The sequence below is a fragment of the Engystomops pustulosus genome, chromosome 4 (genome assembly GCF_040894005.1).
Source record: "Engystomops pustulosus chromosome 4, aEngPut4.maternal, whole genome shotgun sequence".
NCBI lineage: Eukaryota > Metazoa > Chordata > Amphibia > Anura > Leptodactylidae > Engystomops > Engystomops pustulosus.
Genome location: NC_092414.1, coordinates 163,357,627 through 163,375,205, shown reverse-complemented (window position 1 = coordinate 163,375,205; position 17,579 = coordinate 163,357,627). Strand labels below are relative to the sequence as shown.

Genomic DNA, 17,579 nt, shown 5'->3' with positions numbered 1-17,579 from the left:
TCTCTTTTAGGTTACAATTACCTAGCTCTCTTCGCATTCATAATGTTTTTCACAAATCTCTTCTGAAAAAATATATCCCTCCCGTGTTACCCGTGACTAAACCACCAGCTCCTGTGGTGGTCCAAGGTGAACTAGAGTTTGAGGTAGAAAAGATTTTGGATTCCCGCAGGGTACAAAACTCTGTCCAATATCTGGTCCATTGGAAGGGTTATGGCCCGGAACATCGTACCTGGGTCTCTGGTAAAGATCTCCATGCTCCACGTCTCCTCAACATATACCACTGCCAAAATCCTTCTAAACCAGGTGGGAATAGTGAGGGTCCAGTTATCCCTCATAAAAGGGGGGGTACTGTTACGTCTTTGCCTGTATCGTCTTCTGTCCGCGGTATGCGGTTTAGAAAGCGTTGAGGTTGTTCAGTGTTCCTGTGTGTGAACTGGGACTGAGATTGCTGCAGGGTTGATTGTTGCACCACACCCGCTTCCCTGCAGTCTAGCAACAGTTAACCTGCTGTGAATGACAGATCTATCCTCCAGTCACCTTGAGGGGAGGTTCCCCAGTCACCTATATTACTTCCCAGCACAGGTTCCCCAGCGCTGGTAATACTCGTATTTTCAGCTCCCCAGTCCTTTCAGCGTTTTGTTTTTATATTGACTTCTCTGGCATTCTGACTTTGGCTTTCGTTACTTACCTCGGCTTTCGCTTTCTGATTCTGCTTATATATTGCTCTCTCCGTTGTGACCCAGTTTACCTGACTTCGCTACCTGTGTGTATTGTTTGTTTGTCGTGTTCTTTGTCTGCACTGTGGCCTAGGAAGGGATCGTCTTCGTGGTTGTCCCGTATCAATAGGATACCGGAGGCAAGTAGGCAGGTGACAGCATTGGGGGGCTCAGACTTAGGGCTCACTGTCTGGTTTGTTGCCCCTGAATTCCCGAGCCATCATTACAGATATAGTATGGAGGTGGCATCAATAGCAGCAGCAGCAGGAGCCCACAGAGTGGCACAACGATATAGTGTGAAGGTGGTGTCAGCAGCAGCAGGAGGAGCCGACAGAGTGGCACAGTGATATAGTGTGGAGGTGGCATCAGGAGCAGCAGGAGCCCACAGAGTGGCACAATGATATAGTGTGGCGGACAATTCCAGTCCCTGGTAAAGTTTGTAGGAGGCAGATGGAGCAACTGGCAGCAGATGTCTGGCATCAGGCGGGTGACAGCATCAGAATAGTGACTGAGACAGGTAGTTATAGCCCAGACTCATTTCTCAACATTTGGGGGAGGCATCATGGCTGATCTAATCTGATGCATAAGGCATTGGTGGGTTGAAATCCTGACCGATCCAAGCCTGATTCATCTTGACAAAGGTCAGTCTCTCCACATTACGGGTGGACAAGCGGGTTCTACTTAGAGTAACGATGGTCCCGTCGCACTGAACACCCTCTCTGATGCCACACTATTGGCCGGGCAGGACAGCTTCTCTACTGAAAACTCCGCAAGTTGCGGCCATGCATCAAGTTTGGCTGCCCAGTAGTCAATGGGATCCTCTACCTGAGGTGCTAAAGTGCTGTCTATGTGGGCCACCACCTGCAGGTGCAGGGTCTGCTCCATGTCCTGCTGCTGGTGGCAGCTCTCCTCCTCCCTAGGTCTTCTACCTCATCCTCGGGATGCTCCTGCTCCTCCTCTCTTGTCACCTGAGTGGAAAAACCACTGATTTCACCAGACTCTGCTTGTGCTCCAATATCCTCCTCCTCCAGTTCAGCCCCCACTGGACTCATGTGGCCAGTACCCTGACCAGACAGATTTTTCAGCATTAGTTCCAGGACATGAAACAGTGGAATGACGTTATTCTTCCCGCAGTCCTGGCGACTGACAAATAACATGGCCTCTTCAAAGGGCCTGAGCAAACGGCAGGTGTCACACATGAGCTGCCAGTGGCTGACATCACGAACATCAGTTCTCTGTTCATACAGGCGGTCTAACATATAGAGGCTGGAATTCCAACGGGTGGAAACATCGCATATGAAACTATGTTGGGGTAGGCCGTTTCTTGATGCTGCAACCCGAGGAGGGTGTGCTTGGCTTTGTAGGAATGGCTGGAGTACGTTCACAGTTTCCTGGCCATTGTTAGAATGTCTTACAGATGGGTGGAAGACTTGAGGAATGTGTTGACAACCGGATTAAACACATGTGCCATGCAGGGTGCATGGTCCTTCCCTCCTCGATGCAATGCGGACACTATGTTCCGCCCATTGTCTGTCACCATGGTTCTGATTTTTAGTTGTCGCAGAGAAAGCCACACATTGATTTCTTTTTGAATGATGCGGAGCAGTTCATCCCCTGTTAGACTTCGTTTTCCCAAGCAAACCAGGTGTAGGACTGCGTGACACCACTGTGCCCTGCACATGTGGTATGATGGAGCAGCACTTGTGGAGGCTGAGGTGGTGGTGGAGAAGGAGGAGGCGGGCACTGGCACAGGAGCAGTAGTTTGACAACGTGGAGGAGAAAGCGCCGTGTCTTTTGGAAGTTGTTGGTGTGGCTGGGCGGGAAGCACATTCACCCAGTGGGCTGTAAAGGACATGTACTGGCCCTGACCGTAGTTACAGCTCCACACGTCCGCGCTGCCGTGCACCTTGGAAGAAACTGATAAGCTCAAGGACTGGCCCACCTTCTGTTGTACATAATGGTGAAGGGCTGGCCGTGCCTTTTTGGCGTCTTGGAACTTTCCACCTTGGTTCGGCACAAGCCATTAGTTCTCTGAAGGGTGCAGAATCCACGCCTTGGAAAAGGAGGGACGGCAGTACTAACAACTTGGACAAGAGCACAGTTAGCCTCTTCACCTTAGGATGGCTGGACACCTATAGTTGTCTCTTTGTAATCGCTTCTTTCAACGACTGCTGGCGCCATGCATAGCGAGGAGCAAGAACATCTGGACCGGGAGATGATGTCAAAGAAAAACTGCTCCCTTTGACAGAGGTGCTGGAGCCTTGACTTGCTGAAATGGCATGTGTGCCAATAGGTTCTGCTGCTGCTATTGCTGTGGCGACAGGATGGGACTCCACATCTGTTCCATGTTTCCCCCAGGCAATTTGATGGTGACGCTGCATGTGTTGACACAGGATGGTGGTGCCAACGTTAGCTCCCTGGCCATGCTTCACTTTCTGCTAGCAGATTCTACATATACACACGATCGGCTCCTCTGGTGTCTTCACAAAAAACTGCCACACCGTCGAGGTGGTGATTTTACTGCCAACACTCTGCACTGAGTGACTACTAATGCTGCTGCCTCGCTGAGCCCCTGTACCACTGCTTTCTTGGACCTCCGAATCGGGTTTGTACCCCGTTTGGCTCCCATGCCCACACTGCTGCCACCCTGCTGACTCACGGCCACAGTAGCAACTAGCTGCCTGCTCTGCTGCCTAATGCACAAGCTGACACTCTCTTCGCCCGATGATGATGATGAATCCCTTGCTACACCTGGCTCCCAAGTGCCACCGGCTACATCATCATCAATTTGCATTTCCCTGTCACTGCTACTCTCCTCAACTGTGTCAGTATGCATAGCCTGCCTACTGCACGAGGCAGAGGATGTCTGCCCCATCTCTTCCCTGCCAAGCAGCTGCTGTCTGTCCTCATACACTTCGTCCTCGCTGAATAGTGGCGCTGAGCCCAGACCACCTAGTAGCTCTCTGGGTGAGGGAAATGAACAGGACAGAGGCTGGTTGAGGACAGGTGAGGGCCGCTGACCTACTCCTAGGCCATGCCAACTAAGTGTTTTATCTGAGGAACCCACAGACTCTTGGCTGGGGTTGTCAGATGTTATATTTGAGGAATTAGCTGACCTAGCCAACCACTCAACAACCTTTGGGTTGTTGATCAACCCATTGCTCTCAACTTTAGTAACAAAAAAGTATTGGAATTTGCGTTATACAGATACCCCACAACAGACACCCTGTAATTGGAGCAAAAATCACTATGGTACGTAAATTTTGCTCTGAATTTTAGTAACAAAAAGTATTGGAATTTGCGTTCAACAGATCCCTCAAAACGGACACCCTGTAATTGGAGCGAAAATCACTCTATAAAGTATGTGGATTTGACAGGTAAATCATGCTCTAAACTTTAGCAACAAAAAGTATTGGAATTTGCGTTATACAGATCCTCCAAAACGGACACTCTGGGATTGGAGCGAAAATCAGTCTGTATAGTATGTGGATTTGACACTTAAATCTTGCTCTGAACTTTAGCAACAAAAAGTATTGGAATTTGCGTTATAAAGATCCCCAAAAACGGACACCCTGGAATTTGAGCAGAAATATGTACAGAAAATATGTAGATTTCACAATGATTTCTTCCTATTCACTTTAGCAACAAAAAAGAACGGCTATTTGGGGTATACAGAAGTACAAGAACTGACACCATAGGATTGAAGCAGAAATCAGCACACAAAGTATGTGGATTTCACAATGATTTCTTCATATTCTCTTCAGCAACACATTCAGATCCTCCAAAACAGACACAAAAATCACAACAGCACAGTAGAAGCAGCTGTACGTTACAGACAGCACATGAGATTAGAAAATGGCTGCCTCTTTTATAGTCTTTGTGACATCACATAAGCCTGCCGGTCACTGATAGGCTGCACATGTGATCGAGGATGTTCCTTTCTCCTTCCCAGAGTTCTCTGCCCCATGTAACAGGAGAAAAAAACCCCTTTGTTTCCACGAATCACCGTAAACTTCGGCTTCGCGACGAATCACATTTTCCTGAAATTCTAACAGAAGTTAGAATCGTTAGAATCGATTCGCCCATCTCTAATTGCAATGTATCTTAAGTTTTTCCCTATGTGATACATGTGATGAGTTGCCTGTTTAGTCTCACTTTTGAGTCTTTTTGTGGTGTGCGAATTAGTTTACCAAAATAAGCCTGGGTCTAGCATGCTCTGTTTTGGGTCTTATTGGGGCGCATGAATGGGACAATTCCAAGCCCAAAAGTCACACATGTTGAACAAACATCTGGGTTACAAATATAAATACAGCCCACTACACTGAATCCTTGAGGCAGCTAACTTTGGTTCGCTGCTTAATTCTGCACCTAAAAAGTAGCAAACTGCAAAAAGTCACACAAAAAAGAAAAAGGAAGCAATAGGAGTGATACATGTCCCCCAATGTGTTATTTAGGTATCCTGAGTATATTTAAGAATCTTGTCTTTGTGGGAATACCCCTTTAAGACATGAAAATTATTAAAGGGGTTTTCTATGAATATGGAAAACCCCCAAGGAGCCAGGTAGGACAAAAAGAAACAAATATTTCCAGGTTCCCACTCCAGTTCCAAGTTCCTTAGCGAGGTAAGTATATTTTCTTTTTCCACCCAGGCAATAGTCCCCTGGGGACTACGATGATGAAAAACTCCTTTAACCCTTTAACGCCAAAGCCACTTTTCACCTTCCTGACACAGCCCATTTTTTCATATCTGCCCTGTATCACTATTAGTGGTTATATCTTCGGAATGCTTTAACCCCTTAGTGCTCTGCGCCATAGCTGTACTGCGCTGAGTCCCGCGATTAGCGCTCAGCGCAGTACAGCTACTGCGCAGAGTCGATGCCGGTTCAGCGCTGTATAGCAGCCGAACCGGCATCGTTAGCCGCGGGATTTCAGCGGTAATTTACCGCTGACATCCCCGGCTAACACCCGCGGTCGGAGTGGGCTCCGATCGCGGGTGTTTAATCCGTTAAATGCCGCGGTCAACGCGACCGCGGCATTTAACCTGCCTTCTGGGGGTCTTTACCCCACGATCGGCCCCCCCGCACCGTTTTCGGGGGGGCCGATCGCTGTTTTGGCTCCTCTGGGGTCCGATCGGGACCCCAGAAAAGCCTGGAGGGTTTACCTTTAAGATGGCGTCTGTGACGTCATCTTAAAGGCAAAGTGTCAGCCTATGCATCTGCATAGGCTGACACTGATAATGCCCTGCAATACATAAGTATTGCAGAGTATTATCAAGAACAAGCAATCAGATGATTGCTTGTTCATATCCCATGGTGGATCATGTAAAAAATGTACAAAATAATGTTTTTCAATAAAAAATTACTTTATAAATCACTAAAAATGCCCATAAGCCCCAAAACATATAAAGAGACATATAACGCTCAAAAAAGTCTAAATCATAACACAAACCCCACATATATAGTATCACCGCGTCCGTAACAATCCGTAGAATAAAACTAAATAACTATTGAACCCATATGATGAACGCCGTAAAAAAAAAACGCCAAAAACCCGCCAAAAATTATGATTTTTACCTATTATATCCCACTAAAAATGCAATAAAAAGTGATCAACAAAACATATGTACTCCAGAATGATATTGTTGCAAAGAAAAACATATCCCGCAAAAAACAAGCCATCAACCAGCTCTGTAGCCAAAAACATAACAATGTTATGCCACTTGGAAGACGGCGATGCAAAAATGATAGATTTTTCCCCACATTAGGGTTTTATTTGGCAAATTTAGTAAAACATAAGAAAAAATATTCATGTCTGGTATCCCCGTAATCGTATCAACCCATAGAATAAAGATAACAGGATTATTAGGCTATACGGTGAACACGAAAAAAAAAAAAGTAAAAAATCCAGTACAGAATTGATGCTTTTCTACTCATGACCTCAAAAAAAGTTCCAAAATTTTCAACAATAGGTGACACCAACCCCAAAATGGTAACACTGGAAAAAGCATCTCGTCCCGCAAAAAAAAATGCCATCACATGACCCCAATAACGGAAAAGCGAAAATTTATAGCCTTCAAAAGGGGGCAACCAGAAAACTAAAATCCTGGCAGCTGCAGGGTGCTCCTTCCCTTCTGCGCCTCGCTGTGCCCCCATAACACAAGTAATGTCCACATGTGGGGGGTCGCTGCACTCAGGAGAAATTGTAGAACAAATTTTATGGTGAGTTTTCTCTTTTTATCTTTTGGAAATGTGTAAATTTTAGGGCTAAATGAACGTATAACCGACAAAATTTGACCATTCTAAATTTCACCGCCATTTTGATTCAATTACTATGAAGATCTCAAGGGGTTAACAATCTTTGTAAATGCTGTTTCTGATAGTTTGAGGGGTGCAGAAAATGGGTTGGTTATATAGGGGGGTTTTGTTGCTAAATATGTAAAATTTGATTTCAAACAGTATTTATCCCCAAAATAGTCAATTCCGAAAATACGGAAAATCGCTATTCGATTTGCAGGCCGCGTGACGTCAAAATAAATTATCCAAACATTTCAAAAATTATGAAAATGTAAAGTAGACAAATGGGAAATGTTATTCTGCAAGTTATTTAGGTGGTAAATCGATCTGCCTGAAAACGCGGTGATTTTGAATTTCGAAAATTTTTCTAAAAATTCATCATTTTTTTTTCTTTTTTTTGTAAATAAACGCAAAACTTATCAGCCAAAATTTACCACTAAAATGAAGTACAACATGTGGGGAAAAAACAATCTCAGAATCGCTTTGATAAGTAACAGTGTTCAAAAGTTATTACCACAAGAAGAGACACTGGTCAAATTTAAAAAAAAAGTTGCGAGCCTTAACCTGCAAACAGGCTGCGTCCTTAAGGGGTTAACATATCCAAGTGATTTTGAAATCGTTTTCTCATGACACTTAGTACTTCATGTTAGTTGAAAGATTTTGGTGGTATGTGTTGAGTTTATTTATGAGAAAATCAGATATTTGGTGAAAATTTGGAAAAATTAGCAATTTTTGAAATTCTAAATGTTCTTCTTTTTCCACACTTAGTCATAACAGGGAAAAAACATAATAACTAACATTTACCGAATGTCTACTTTATGTAGACATGGTTTTTTTACGCATTCTCTCATTTTTATAGGCGGTTATGGGGCTTTGTAATCAATCGTAATCAATCGCTGCACCATCTCCCAGCTGCTGTGTATGAGCCATTCAGCCAGGTTGATAAATCCTGTTTGTTTGTTCAGGAAGCTAGGTGTAATGTGTTTAGGAATGGCAGCCAGTCTGCACCCAGCTTTCCCAAGATCCTACATTTTATAATTGTTTTTGGAGCAAAATCTCTCAGAACAGGGATTAAACAAGATATGTTTCTGCATCAGTGTAGCTACAGCATTCTCAAGGTATGTTTGGTTCATATTGCATAATAACAAATGGTAGATTTCCTTTAAGCTTCCAATGTAAATACATTTTGTGTCACACATTTGTTGATGCTCTTTATTCCTATACATAAGTCCTCCTGACACCTTTTTCAATGCACGAAGGCACCCGTATCCTACACCAAACTGAAGATCGTCTTTTTTTTTGTGAGATTTTGGTTATTGAAATGTTATTTTATGGCACAAATACCTTCCTGCTTTCTTACCTCATAGCATTCTTCATCTCCTGCTATCATGCCCACAGATTGAATAAATGGACGTCCAGGGTTATCTACACCAGGCTGAATACATTCATCAAGGGTATAGCCATTAGGAGTGGACTTGTTGCAGAGCTTGGCGTAGATGGCAGGAGTCAGGTTACTTGCCATAGAACTATAGTGTTTCCGAAGGTCTGGGTACTCTGCACTATAGGAAAAAGGAAAATGTAACTAATACAGGATAGTAATTGACCCCATTTATAACAAGATGTTGGTAATAATGCCAGATGAAAACAGTATCAGAGGAAGCTATCTTGTTTCTAAGGGACAACATGGCTACATTTATGAGAAATTATTTTCACATAGAAACATTTTTTTAAATAACATCCAATTGAAGAAATGTTTACATATGGCAGATGAATTCAATTAAATGTGAATGCCCAGATGGGAACAACCCTTTAAGTTAGCTGAAGAAAAAATTTTCAAATCAAAGTGCTATTAGTTTTCCTAAATCACCACTACTCAGTGCCCAATCAGCTGCATGATTCTTTTTTGTTTTGTTTTATATCATCTCAGGCAGTGGTGGTGAACCTATGGCATGGGTGCCAGAGGTGGCACTCAGGGCCCTTTCTGTGGGCACTCGGGCCATCGACCCCAGGACAGAGTTCACCAAACAAGACCAAATCCACTGAATCTTCCTGCAGTCCAATAGATGCTGCTCTCAGCATATTTTAAAGCGACACTTCATTGACTGTTTGGAACTGCAGGAAAAGTGAAAAGATGTTGACAGAGGTTCACTATCTTTGGAGGTCTTCCTGCTGGACCCACCATTCTTCCTGTACAGAGAGACTCTGGAGAGAAGCTACAATGATAACCTGAATTTGCCCTCCTTCTTTCAACTGATTTGGTTGCCTCAGGGGCTGATACGATTGAAAGATGTGGAAGAACAGGTAGCAATAAGTTACTGCTTAAAATGCCATGTTGGCACTTCATGGTAAATAAGTGGATTTTGGTTGTAGTTTGGGCACTATCACTGATCTAAGGCATATAATAACAAAGGCTTTCTCAGGTGCCTTAGTAAGTACTTTTGTTCCATTTATAGCATACAGGACCACCTGCCCCCTCCCTCACTCATAGTATAAAGGACCACCTGCTCACTCCTCCATTTACAGTATACAGAACCATATGCCCTTAACACAATCACAGTACAGATGTAGTCTGTATCTTTGTTTCCTTTTATGTCTGTTTCAGGCTTCCATAAGAGTCTGATGAGAGTCTCCTGTAGCTGAAATGATCGTGGAGAAGCAAGTGAATGTAATTTTAATCCATGGGGTAAATATTTGAATATGATATTAAAAAAAGATCATGATAAACTTAAAATTTTCTTTATATTACATATATTTGTATTAGTTTCAAAACTATAATACATATGTAAATTGCATATATAATATAGGAAGTCCCCAGGTTATGTAAAAGACAGGTTTGTTCTTAAGTTGAATTTGTATGTAAGTCTGAACTGTATACTTTATAATTGTAACCCCAGTCAAAAATTTTTGGGCCTCTATGACTATTGGATTTTTAAAAATGTTGGGTTTTCATAAGAACCAGGATTAACAAAAAATCTTAATTGCAGAGACCTTTAATAACTGTTATAGCTGTTTATTATAGTTTAAGGCTAAAGTACAGTAAATGACCAAAATCCAGGGGTCCATTTGTAACTAGGGGTTGTCTGTAAGTTGGGTGTTCTTAAGTAGGGGACTGTATATATATATATATATATACTAGCTGTAGCCCCCGACATTGCCTGGGATAGTAAATAACTGCTCTTAGCTATAAGAAAATACAATGGGCTAACAAAAAATATTTTATATCTATCTATTTCTCTGTTTGTCTCGGTCTCTCTTTTTGTCCCTCAGTATGACACTGTAGGGTTTATTTACTAAGGGTCGCGGATCGCACTTTCGTCAGACTGTTCGGATACGGAATATGCGCAGCTTTGACATGTATTTAACAGGTGTCTGTGCTGGGACTGTGACGCACGTGATCGAATTGTGGCGCAGCTGCGATGGCTTTCATGCGACAGAAATTAGGGGGGCGGGCCATCGGACGATCCGACTGATTTGGACTGAGCGCAGGATTTAAGATTTAAATTGTGTCGCAAGCCAATGCACTTACATGCACCAGGGAGAAGAAGGTGAACTCCGGCAGACCTGAGCAGGGAAGCGACACATGAAGGACAACGGGCGCACGATCTTAGTGAATCGCGGCAGAGTGCATCATAATAGGACAATGTACTTTCTGTGAACTCCAAGGGACGGGTAAGTTAATGTGCCCCTGTATGTCTGTCTCCATCTGTCTATCTCTATCTCTCTCCCTCTCTCTGGCTCTCTCTGTCGCTCTGTCTGTATGTCTTTCTCTTTGGGGATAATTTACTAAGGGTCCAAATGCAGCACTTTCATCAGGTTTCCCGAATATTTCCGTTTTGCGGCAAATTGCCCCAGGATTTTGGCGCACACGACGGACAACCCGACGGATTCGGACAAACCGCAGAATTTAAAAATGGATTTGTGTCGCAAGATCAAGCACTCGCATGCACCAGGAAGAAGCAGGTGAACTCTGGCGGGCCTCGGGACAGCAGCGACACATGAAGGAACTTGGATGCACGATCTTAGTGAATCGCGCGGGTAAGTAAATCTGCCCCTTTGCCTGTCTCTTTGTCTCTTCTCTAAATCAAATATACTCAGTTAGCCTCAAAAAAGGTATTGTTTGATTTATTTACTCTCTTTCTGCTCTCTATCGCTAACATGGTACAAATCTACTCTCTGTCTCTATCCATATAGAGTAGGGGACAAGAGTCATAGAGGGGGACACTGTACGGCTAATGTATGTGTGTATGCGTTTGTTTAATATAACCAATGAGTATAAGACAGCTTACGTGTGAAGTAATATGACTAGAGAAAGAGACAGAGAGAGAAAGAGACAGAGGGTGAGACAGAGAGTGAGACGGAGGGACAGAGAAATAGAGATGTATAGACATAGATTATGTCTGGATAGACTTAGAGATAGCAGATAGAGAGATATAGTGATATATACATAGATATACAATATGTTTTGTTAACCCATTCTATTTTGCTGTAGCTAAGAGCAGTTATTTTCTATCCCAGGCAACACCGGGGGCTTCCCCCCCTCACTTTCAAAAATACACTTATTAACCACCATCAACAGGAGCCATTGGGCTATTATTCTAGCTGCTCTAGTTTTTTGTCCTACTTTGCACTGAAAAGAATGTCTTTGGAGCTTACACGTGTGTTTATAAAGTGTCTGCGCCAGTTTTGTGTCACGACAAAACTGTGTCCGACAAGACAGAAAAAATTTTATTAGGAGTTTGTTATACATTAAATACAGCTACTTGACAGAATTGCAGACTCAATGCCAGTATTCATTAATCTGCCACGCCCTGCACATTTGAGAGGCAAACCGCACTTAGTGCAGATTGCCTCCGTTTTGATAAATCTTGGCCATTGTCTGTTGACTCCTGTGGCAGTAGGCAATAAATCACAGCACAGCTTCGATTTTGCCACAGGTTATTAATATGATCTCTAAGCTCTAATTGGTTACTATAAGCAATGAGTATAAGATGCTTATGTGTGAGGTATTACATGGTAATATGACAGACAGATAAATAAAGATGTATACAGCTAGATAGAGACAATTAGAAATAGATAGATGTAAATAGAAAAACAAAAGAAATATCCAGAGCAGCAGAGAAGATATCAGAATGTGGGTGCCCCCGAAAAGAACCTGGCAAGATTCTATGCAAAATAAAGAAGAAAAATAAATAGATTTAGAAATAGATATATAAAAAAGTTTCAAAGAAGGGGAAGCACTCCGATTGTGATAAAAAAAAAGGTGGATCTTTTATTTAATAGTGATGTTTCGTTGACAAAAAAAACCCCTTTGAAGCAGAGACAGATATAGATAGATATAAAATATTTTTTGTTAACTATTTTGTTATAGCTAAGAACAGTTTTTTATTATCCTGGGCGACAGTATATATATTGCACTTTACAATGCACAAACAGTAAATAAATAAATAAAGGTCTTGCAGTTACCTTGGTGGGTAGAGTCTCCTAGTTTTTTGTGTATCAGCACTGATGACATCTCTGCTAATAAGGTACCCAGCAGCCAGTGACCCAGCACCAGCCATTGCCAGAAGTCCAGCTGATTTCCTGGAAAATAGAGCTCTTGAGAAGGTACTGGCCATTTTTGCAGTCTTGTAGCTTTAGGAGTGTGATGGAAGAACCGACCAAGATGATCTGCAGAAACACCAAGGACAAGAGATGTAGGGTACATGCAGGGCAAGGACGAGGCATTCTTTGGTGCCCTGTGCAGATCAGAACATGGCGACCCCCCCCCCCCAATAAGTTTTTGCACCATTACAATGCCACCATAACCAACCCACAGGAATATTGAATACATAATACAACATTGTTTGTGTGGCTCATGTATTTCTATGGGCTCTTGCACACAGCTGTGGTTTCCTGAGCACTGCACACAAGCCAAATGTTTGAATCACAAAACTCAGCATGATGTAAGATAATTATTATGAATATTCTTTGAAGTTCGGAGATGGCGTGGCAAAGAAATTACCACTTTCAAAGTTATGGTTTAGTGATATTTTATAGAAAAAAAATGAAAATCACTTGGAATACAATACGAATTAAACAAACAACCTTTTCTACTACAACTGCAACAAACAATAACCAGTTTTACTAAATACAGTTCACTTTGAGTCACAACCATTGAACCTTATAAATAACTTCAATAAATTTCACCTTACATTATGTGCTTCACGTTCCTGGCACTAGTGTCCATTCATCCTCATATTAAAACTACATTGCACACTTATCATCAACATACATATAGATTCTTGGCACTAGCCAATAAGTCCCTTAAATAACATATGTTGTTCTCATGATGTGCATTTCTCATTGGGAGAGTTCCATGGTACCAGTCACATCTCTCTGTAGCTGCATTTGTAGAGACTGAGACTTTCCAGATTGATAATTAAAGAGTTAATGGTGGATTAAACTCCTTGGATTGTTACCTTTTAAGAATAATTTTACCAGATGTCTGTACACGAAAATAGAGATAAACAGTTTTTCATTTGATTAATATGAGAGCACGTTAATGTGACGTTCCCCCTGGGCCCCATTGTTTTCATCATATATGTAAAAGGACAAGCCTTATCTACTATAGTACCTGGGTGTAAATGAGTGTTCCTTTTTACCAAAGTCTCTGATCACAACCAGGTCTGCAACATTGTATTCAAAGGGTTTCGCCTTCTTATCAAAATATTTTTTATTTGACCAATGTTTCAAGTCACAAATTCTGTATGTGATCAGACATATTTTTAACCCATGTCTCATGTAATGCCATTTGACATGGCTAATGGCATTCACATATGTTGTGGTCTCCTTATTAGCTTTTAAAGGACACCTGTCTTCAGGTCTCAGTCACTTGTCCTGTCACCTCTACCTGTTGGAGCAGCTCACAAGGATCCCATACCAGCCTTTATCTAGTTATTTCATACATTATTCATTGTAAAATCATCTATTCTTTATCATGTAAATGAGGCTGGTCACATGGTCAGAGGCAGTGATGTCACCCCTGTTACCCCTCCCCTCTCCTCCTCCTGCTCATGTCTGTGTGTAATGTTTAGTAAAGCATTGCTAGTGTGTGTGCTGCATCTGCTGACATGCTGCATCCTCCTAATATACATGTGAGAGACACAGACATCAGCTACACATGAATCTGAAATGTTCTGCTATAATATGGCTGCCTGGAGCTGCTGTATCTCTCTTATACACACACAGGCTGCAGGGGGCGCCAGCACCAGGAAGCACATCATTATACAGCCTCACATCATTATACAGGCTGTCAGTCAAGCACTGGGGGTGTGGCTGTGCCTCCCACTCATGAATAGAGTGGACAGCTTGAATATGCTAATGCTTCATTGGACATTTCACAGGTCATTTGCATACAGCTTTAGGACCTCATTGCTTAGGTTTACAGGCATGTAGAGGGACAATGAAGGGATAGAGGCAATGCTCTCTAATGGCAGTTTATGAAAATATATTTAGTTTAGGGGGGTTATTTTGCATGACGGGTTCTCTTTAAGTTATTGCCTGATATGCACTAATATCTATGGTTGAGTGAGGGATTGACCATATCACCATCAGATATAAGGGTGACACTTGCTTGGCTTCTCTGAAATGAACTTAGCGTTGTTTTAAAAGTGTGATTTTCCCTTTCAACAGCCCAGGGCGTCCAGTTCGTACATGCACACAGAAGCTAAGTACCCCACTACTTTGTACCTTTTCAGTCTGATTTTTTGTACAAAATGCTGCCCCATGGGTTACACGCAATATGATGATATCCAGTAGCATACTATATATATCAGGGTAGTTGCAATATAGTTTCTGGAGTGATTTCTGCTCCTATCCCAGGGTGTCCATTTTGGGGGATCTGTATACCCCAAACAGCAATTCTTTTATGAAGTGAAGAGGAAGAAATCTGTGTAAAATCCAGATAGTTTCTGTAGTGATTTCTGCTCCAATCCCAGGGTGTCCGTTTTTGGGGATCTGTATACCCCAAATAGCAATTCTTTTATGAAGTGAAGAGGAAGAAATCTGTGTAAAATCCAGATAGTTTCTGTAGTGATTTCTGCTCCAATCCCAGCGAGTCTGTTTGGGGGATCTGTATATTCATACCATGAGTAAGGCTTAAGTAATAGCCGAAACGTGTAGGTGTTTGGACCTACTGTACACCATGTACAATTTTTAATGGAAAGGAAAGAATCATTATTTTGTCTGGATGTGCTATTGAACTCTTCTTTTTTTTGGATCCTGTATGCATAAAGCCAGCTATACGTGTGCACTCCAGCCATAGGAGCCTCCACCACCTCAGGACAAGCCAGGGTATGTGAAAACTTTCTTTTTCTTTGTTAAAATCCACATAGTTGGTGGAAGCGTAACGGCATGACGTAGTACGCAAGTCATGCCGCATGGCTCCCCTCGTCTGCTGTCTCCGCGGCAACCAGCGCAAGGAGGAAAGATCGCTGCGACACAAACGCCGTAACCCTCCCGCATGCAGGAGATGCCCCTCCGTCAGAAGGATGGCTGCACTAGAGGGTGGATGCCTCTAGTATAAGGGGTAGGACCCGACAGTGGAGCCACGGAGGTCGGGGGAGCGACGCGACCCGACTGTGGAGAGGGGGGCCGAGGGTCCGTCATTTAATCAGTAAGGAGCTGCAGTGGCCACACCGATAACAGGAGGTGGAGGCAGTCAGTGGAGGACGCGGGAGGGCGTTTGGATCCAGCGGTTGTCTGCGACACGGCGGGGGTCCGCTCCAACGCTGCGTGGCTGCTGGCCAGCCTTGAAGCCTGTCCTGGAGGATTAATATTACCTGTAGAAGCCCGTTATTCTGGAAGCCGGTAGAAGATGCAGGATTGGTGAGATAAACCCATTTACTACCCTAGCTGGAAAGGTGGTAAACTAACTTTGTTCTAACTGCTGGCTTGACACTCAGCTTAATAACTATTAAGATCTTTGCCCGCCATTATTGCGTTTACCAACTAACAGTGTGCTAACAGTCTGTTAGTATATAGATAAGGCTATCTTTGAGTTCAAGCCGAGATGTGGATAACCGTGTCTTGCCACTACTAACTGCTATTACCACCTATATTATTACTAACATTATTATTACTAACTGGATGTTGGACTAAGGAGGACCCTATCTTGAAGGAGAGGCGAGAAACTTTCCCTAACTCCTATTAATTGACCGCTACTAACATTGCCTCTACTAACTAATTCCTTGCCAGTCAGTGGGGGGAAAAAAGTGTGGTAGCTGAGGAACTTTATTAAAAGATCGGATGGAAAACAGTGTTTTATTGCTTAAAATTCCAACTTGGCCCTATGTAATTGACTACTCTCTACGTTACATTAGACTTATATGGTCGTATCTCACTTCTCTGCTTTTATAACATTTCTGTTGACCTAGAGGTAACGGTATGCTGATTAATCAATAGGTTATTTATCTGTGATATATTAAGAACTGGTAACGGGTAAACTGGTGGTTGGGTACATATACCGTTACGAGTAGTGGAGGAGGGCCAAGAGAGTGGGAAACTGGAAAAATGGGACCTATAAATGCAGCAAGGAAATCTTTGGGCTCCCCGAAAGAAAAAGGTAGTGGCAAGGGTGAGAATTCAGCCAAATTGGATAAACTATGGAAGACCCCCCCCCCAGTGAAAACAAGGGCGAGGCCCACTGTACAAAAAAGTGAACTTCAAGAGGCGAAAAATAAACTTCAAGGGTCTAGATACTCCCCGTTAGAGGGAGAGGAACAATTAGAAGAGGATTCAGGGGAAGGGGGGGAAAATCCAATGTTAAAAGAAATTTTAGTGTCTATCAAGTCATGCAATGCAGCGATAGTTGAATTAACTGACCAAGTCGGAGGTTTTAGAAACGAGATGTCGTTGCTAAGGGAAGATTTAAACAAAGTTAGGGATAGACAGAAGACCACGGAAGAAAAGGTGCAAAAGTTGGAGAAAGAAATGGGCTCAGTTAAAAAAATAACTAATGATCTCAGTCACCACAATGAAAAACTAAAAGATAAAATAGCGGAACTAGAGGATCGATCTAGAAGATCCAATATTAGAATTGTTGGGGTACCAGAGAAGGCTGAAGGTCCAAACCCGGTTAATTTTGTGAAAGATTGGTTGGTGAAGATTATTGGGAAGGAACACCTATTGGAAAACTTTGATATAGAACGAGCACATAGGATCCCTGGTACCCCGCATATACCTGGTAACTCTCCCCGAACATTAATCTGTAAAACGGTCCTATCCAGGTACCGGGATACCATTTTAAGGAGAGCCCTTGAGTTAAAGGATTTGACAATTGAGGAGTCAAAAGTGGCTCTTTACCCTGATTTTTCTAGGGATACTCTACAAAAAAGGAAGAGTTTTGTGGAAGTAAAAAAGAGGTTAAGGGATAAGGGTATCCTCTACTCGCTGATCTTCCCAGCAAAATTGAAAGTCATTCATCTGGGCCAATCCCAATTTTTTAGTTCTCCAGAACAAATCTCTGAATGGATGGATTTGAAGGGATTGTAAACAAAAATAAATGATCAAATAAATAAATAAAATATGGGTA

The 17,579-nt window shown here is 42.6% G+C and overlaps 1 protein-coding gene across 3 annotated transcripts in view; it reads right to left on the bottom strand.

Annotated features, from left to right (window-relative positions):
• Positions 1–17,579, bottom strand: part of LOC140127554 (creatine kinase U-type, mitochondrial-like) — a 96,747-nt gene that overhangs the window by 16,063 nt on the left and 63,105 nt on the right. For all 3 annotated transcript variants that reach the window (XM_072148388.1, XM_072148389.1, XM_072148390.1), the window contains exons 2-3: positions 12,473–12,676; positions 8,370–8,568 (exon numbers count right to left, since the gene is read on the bottom strand). In XM_072148388.1, coding sequence (XP_072004489.1) covers positions 8,370–8,568; positions 12,473–12,624 — 351 coding nt within the window. In that variant the 5' untranslated portion in view covers positions 12,625–12,676. The remainder of the gene's footprint in view (positions 1–8,369; positions 8,569–12,472; positions 12,677–17,579) is intronic.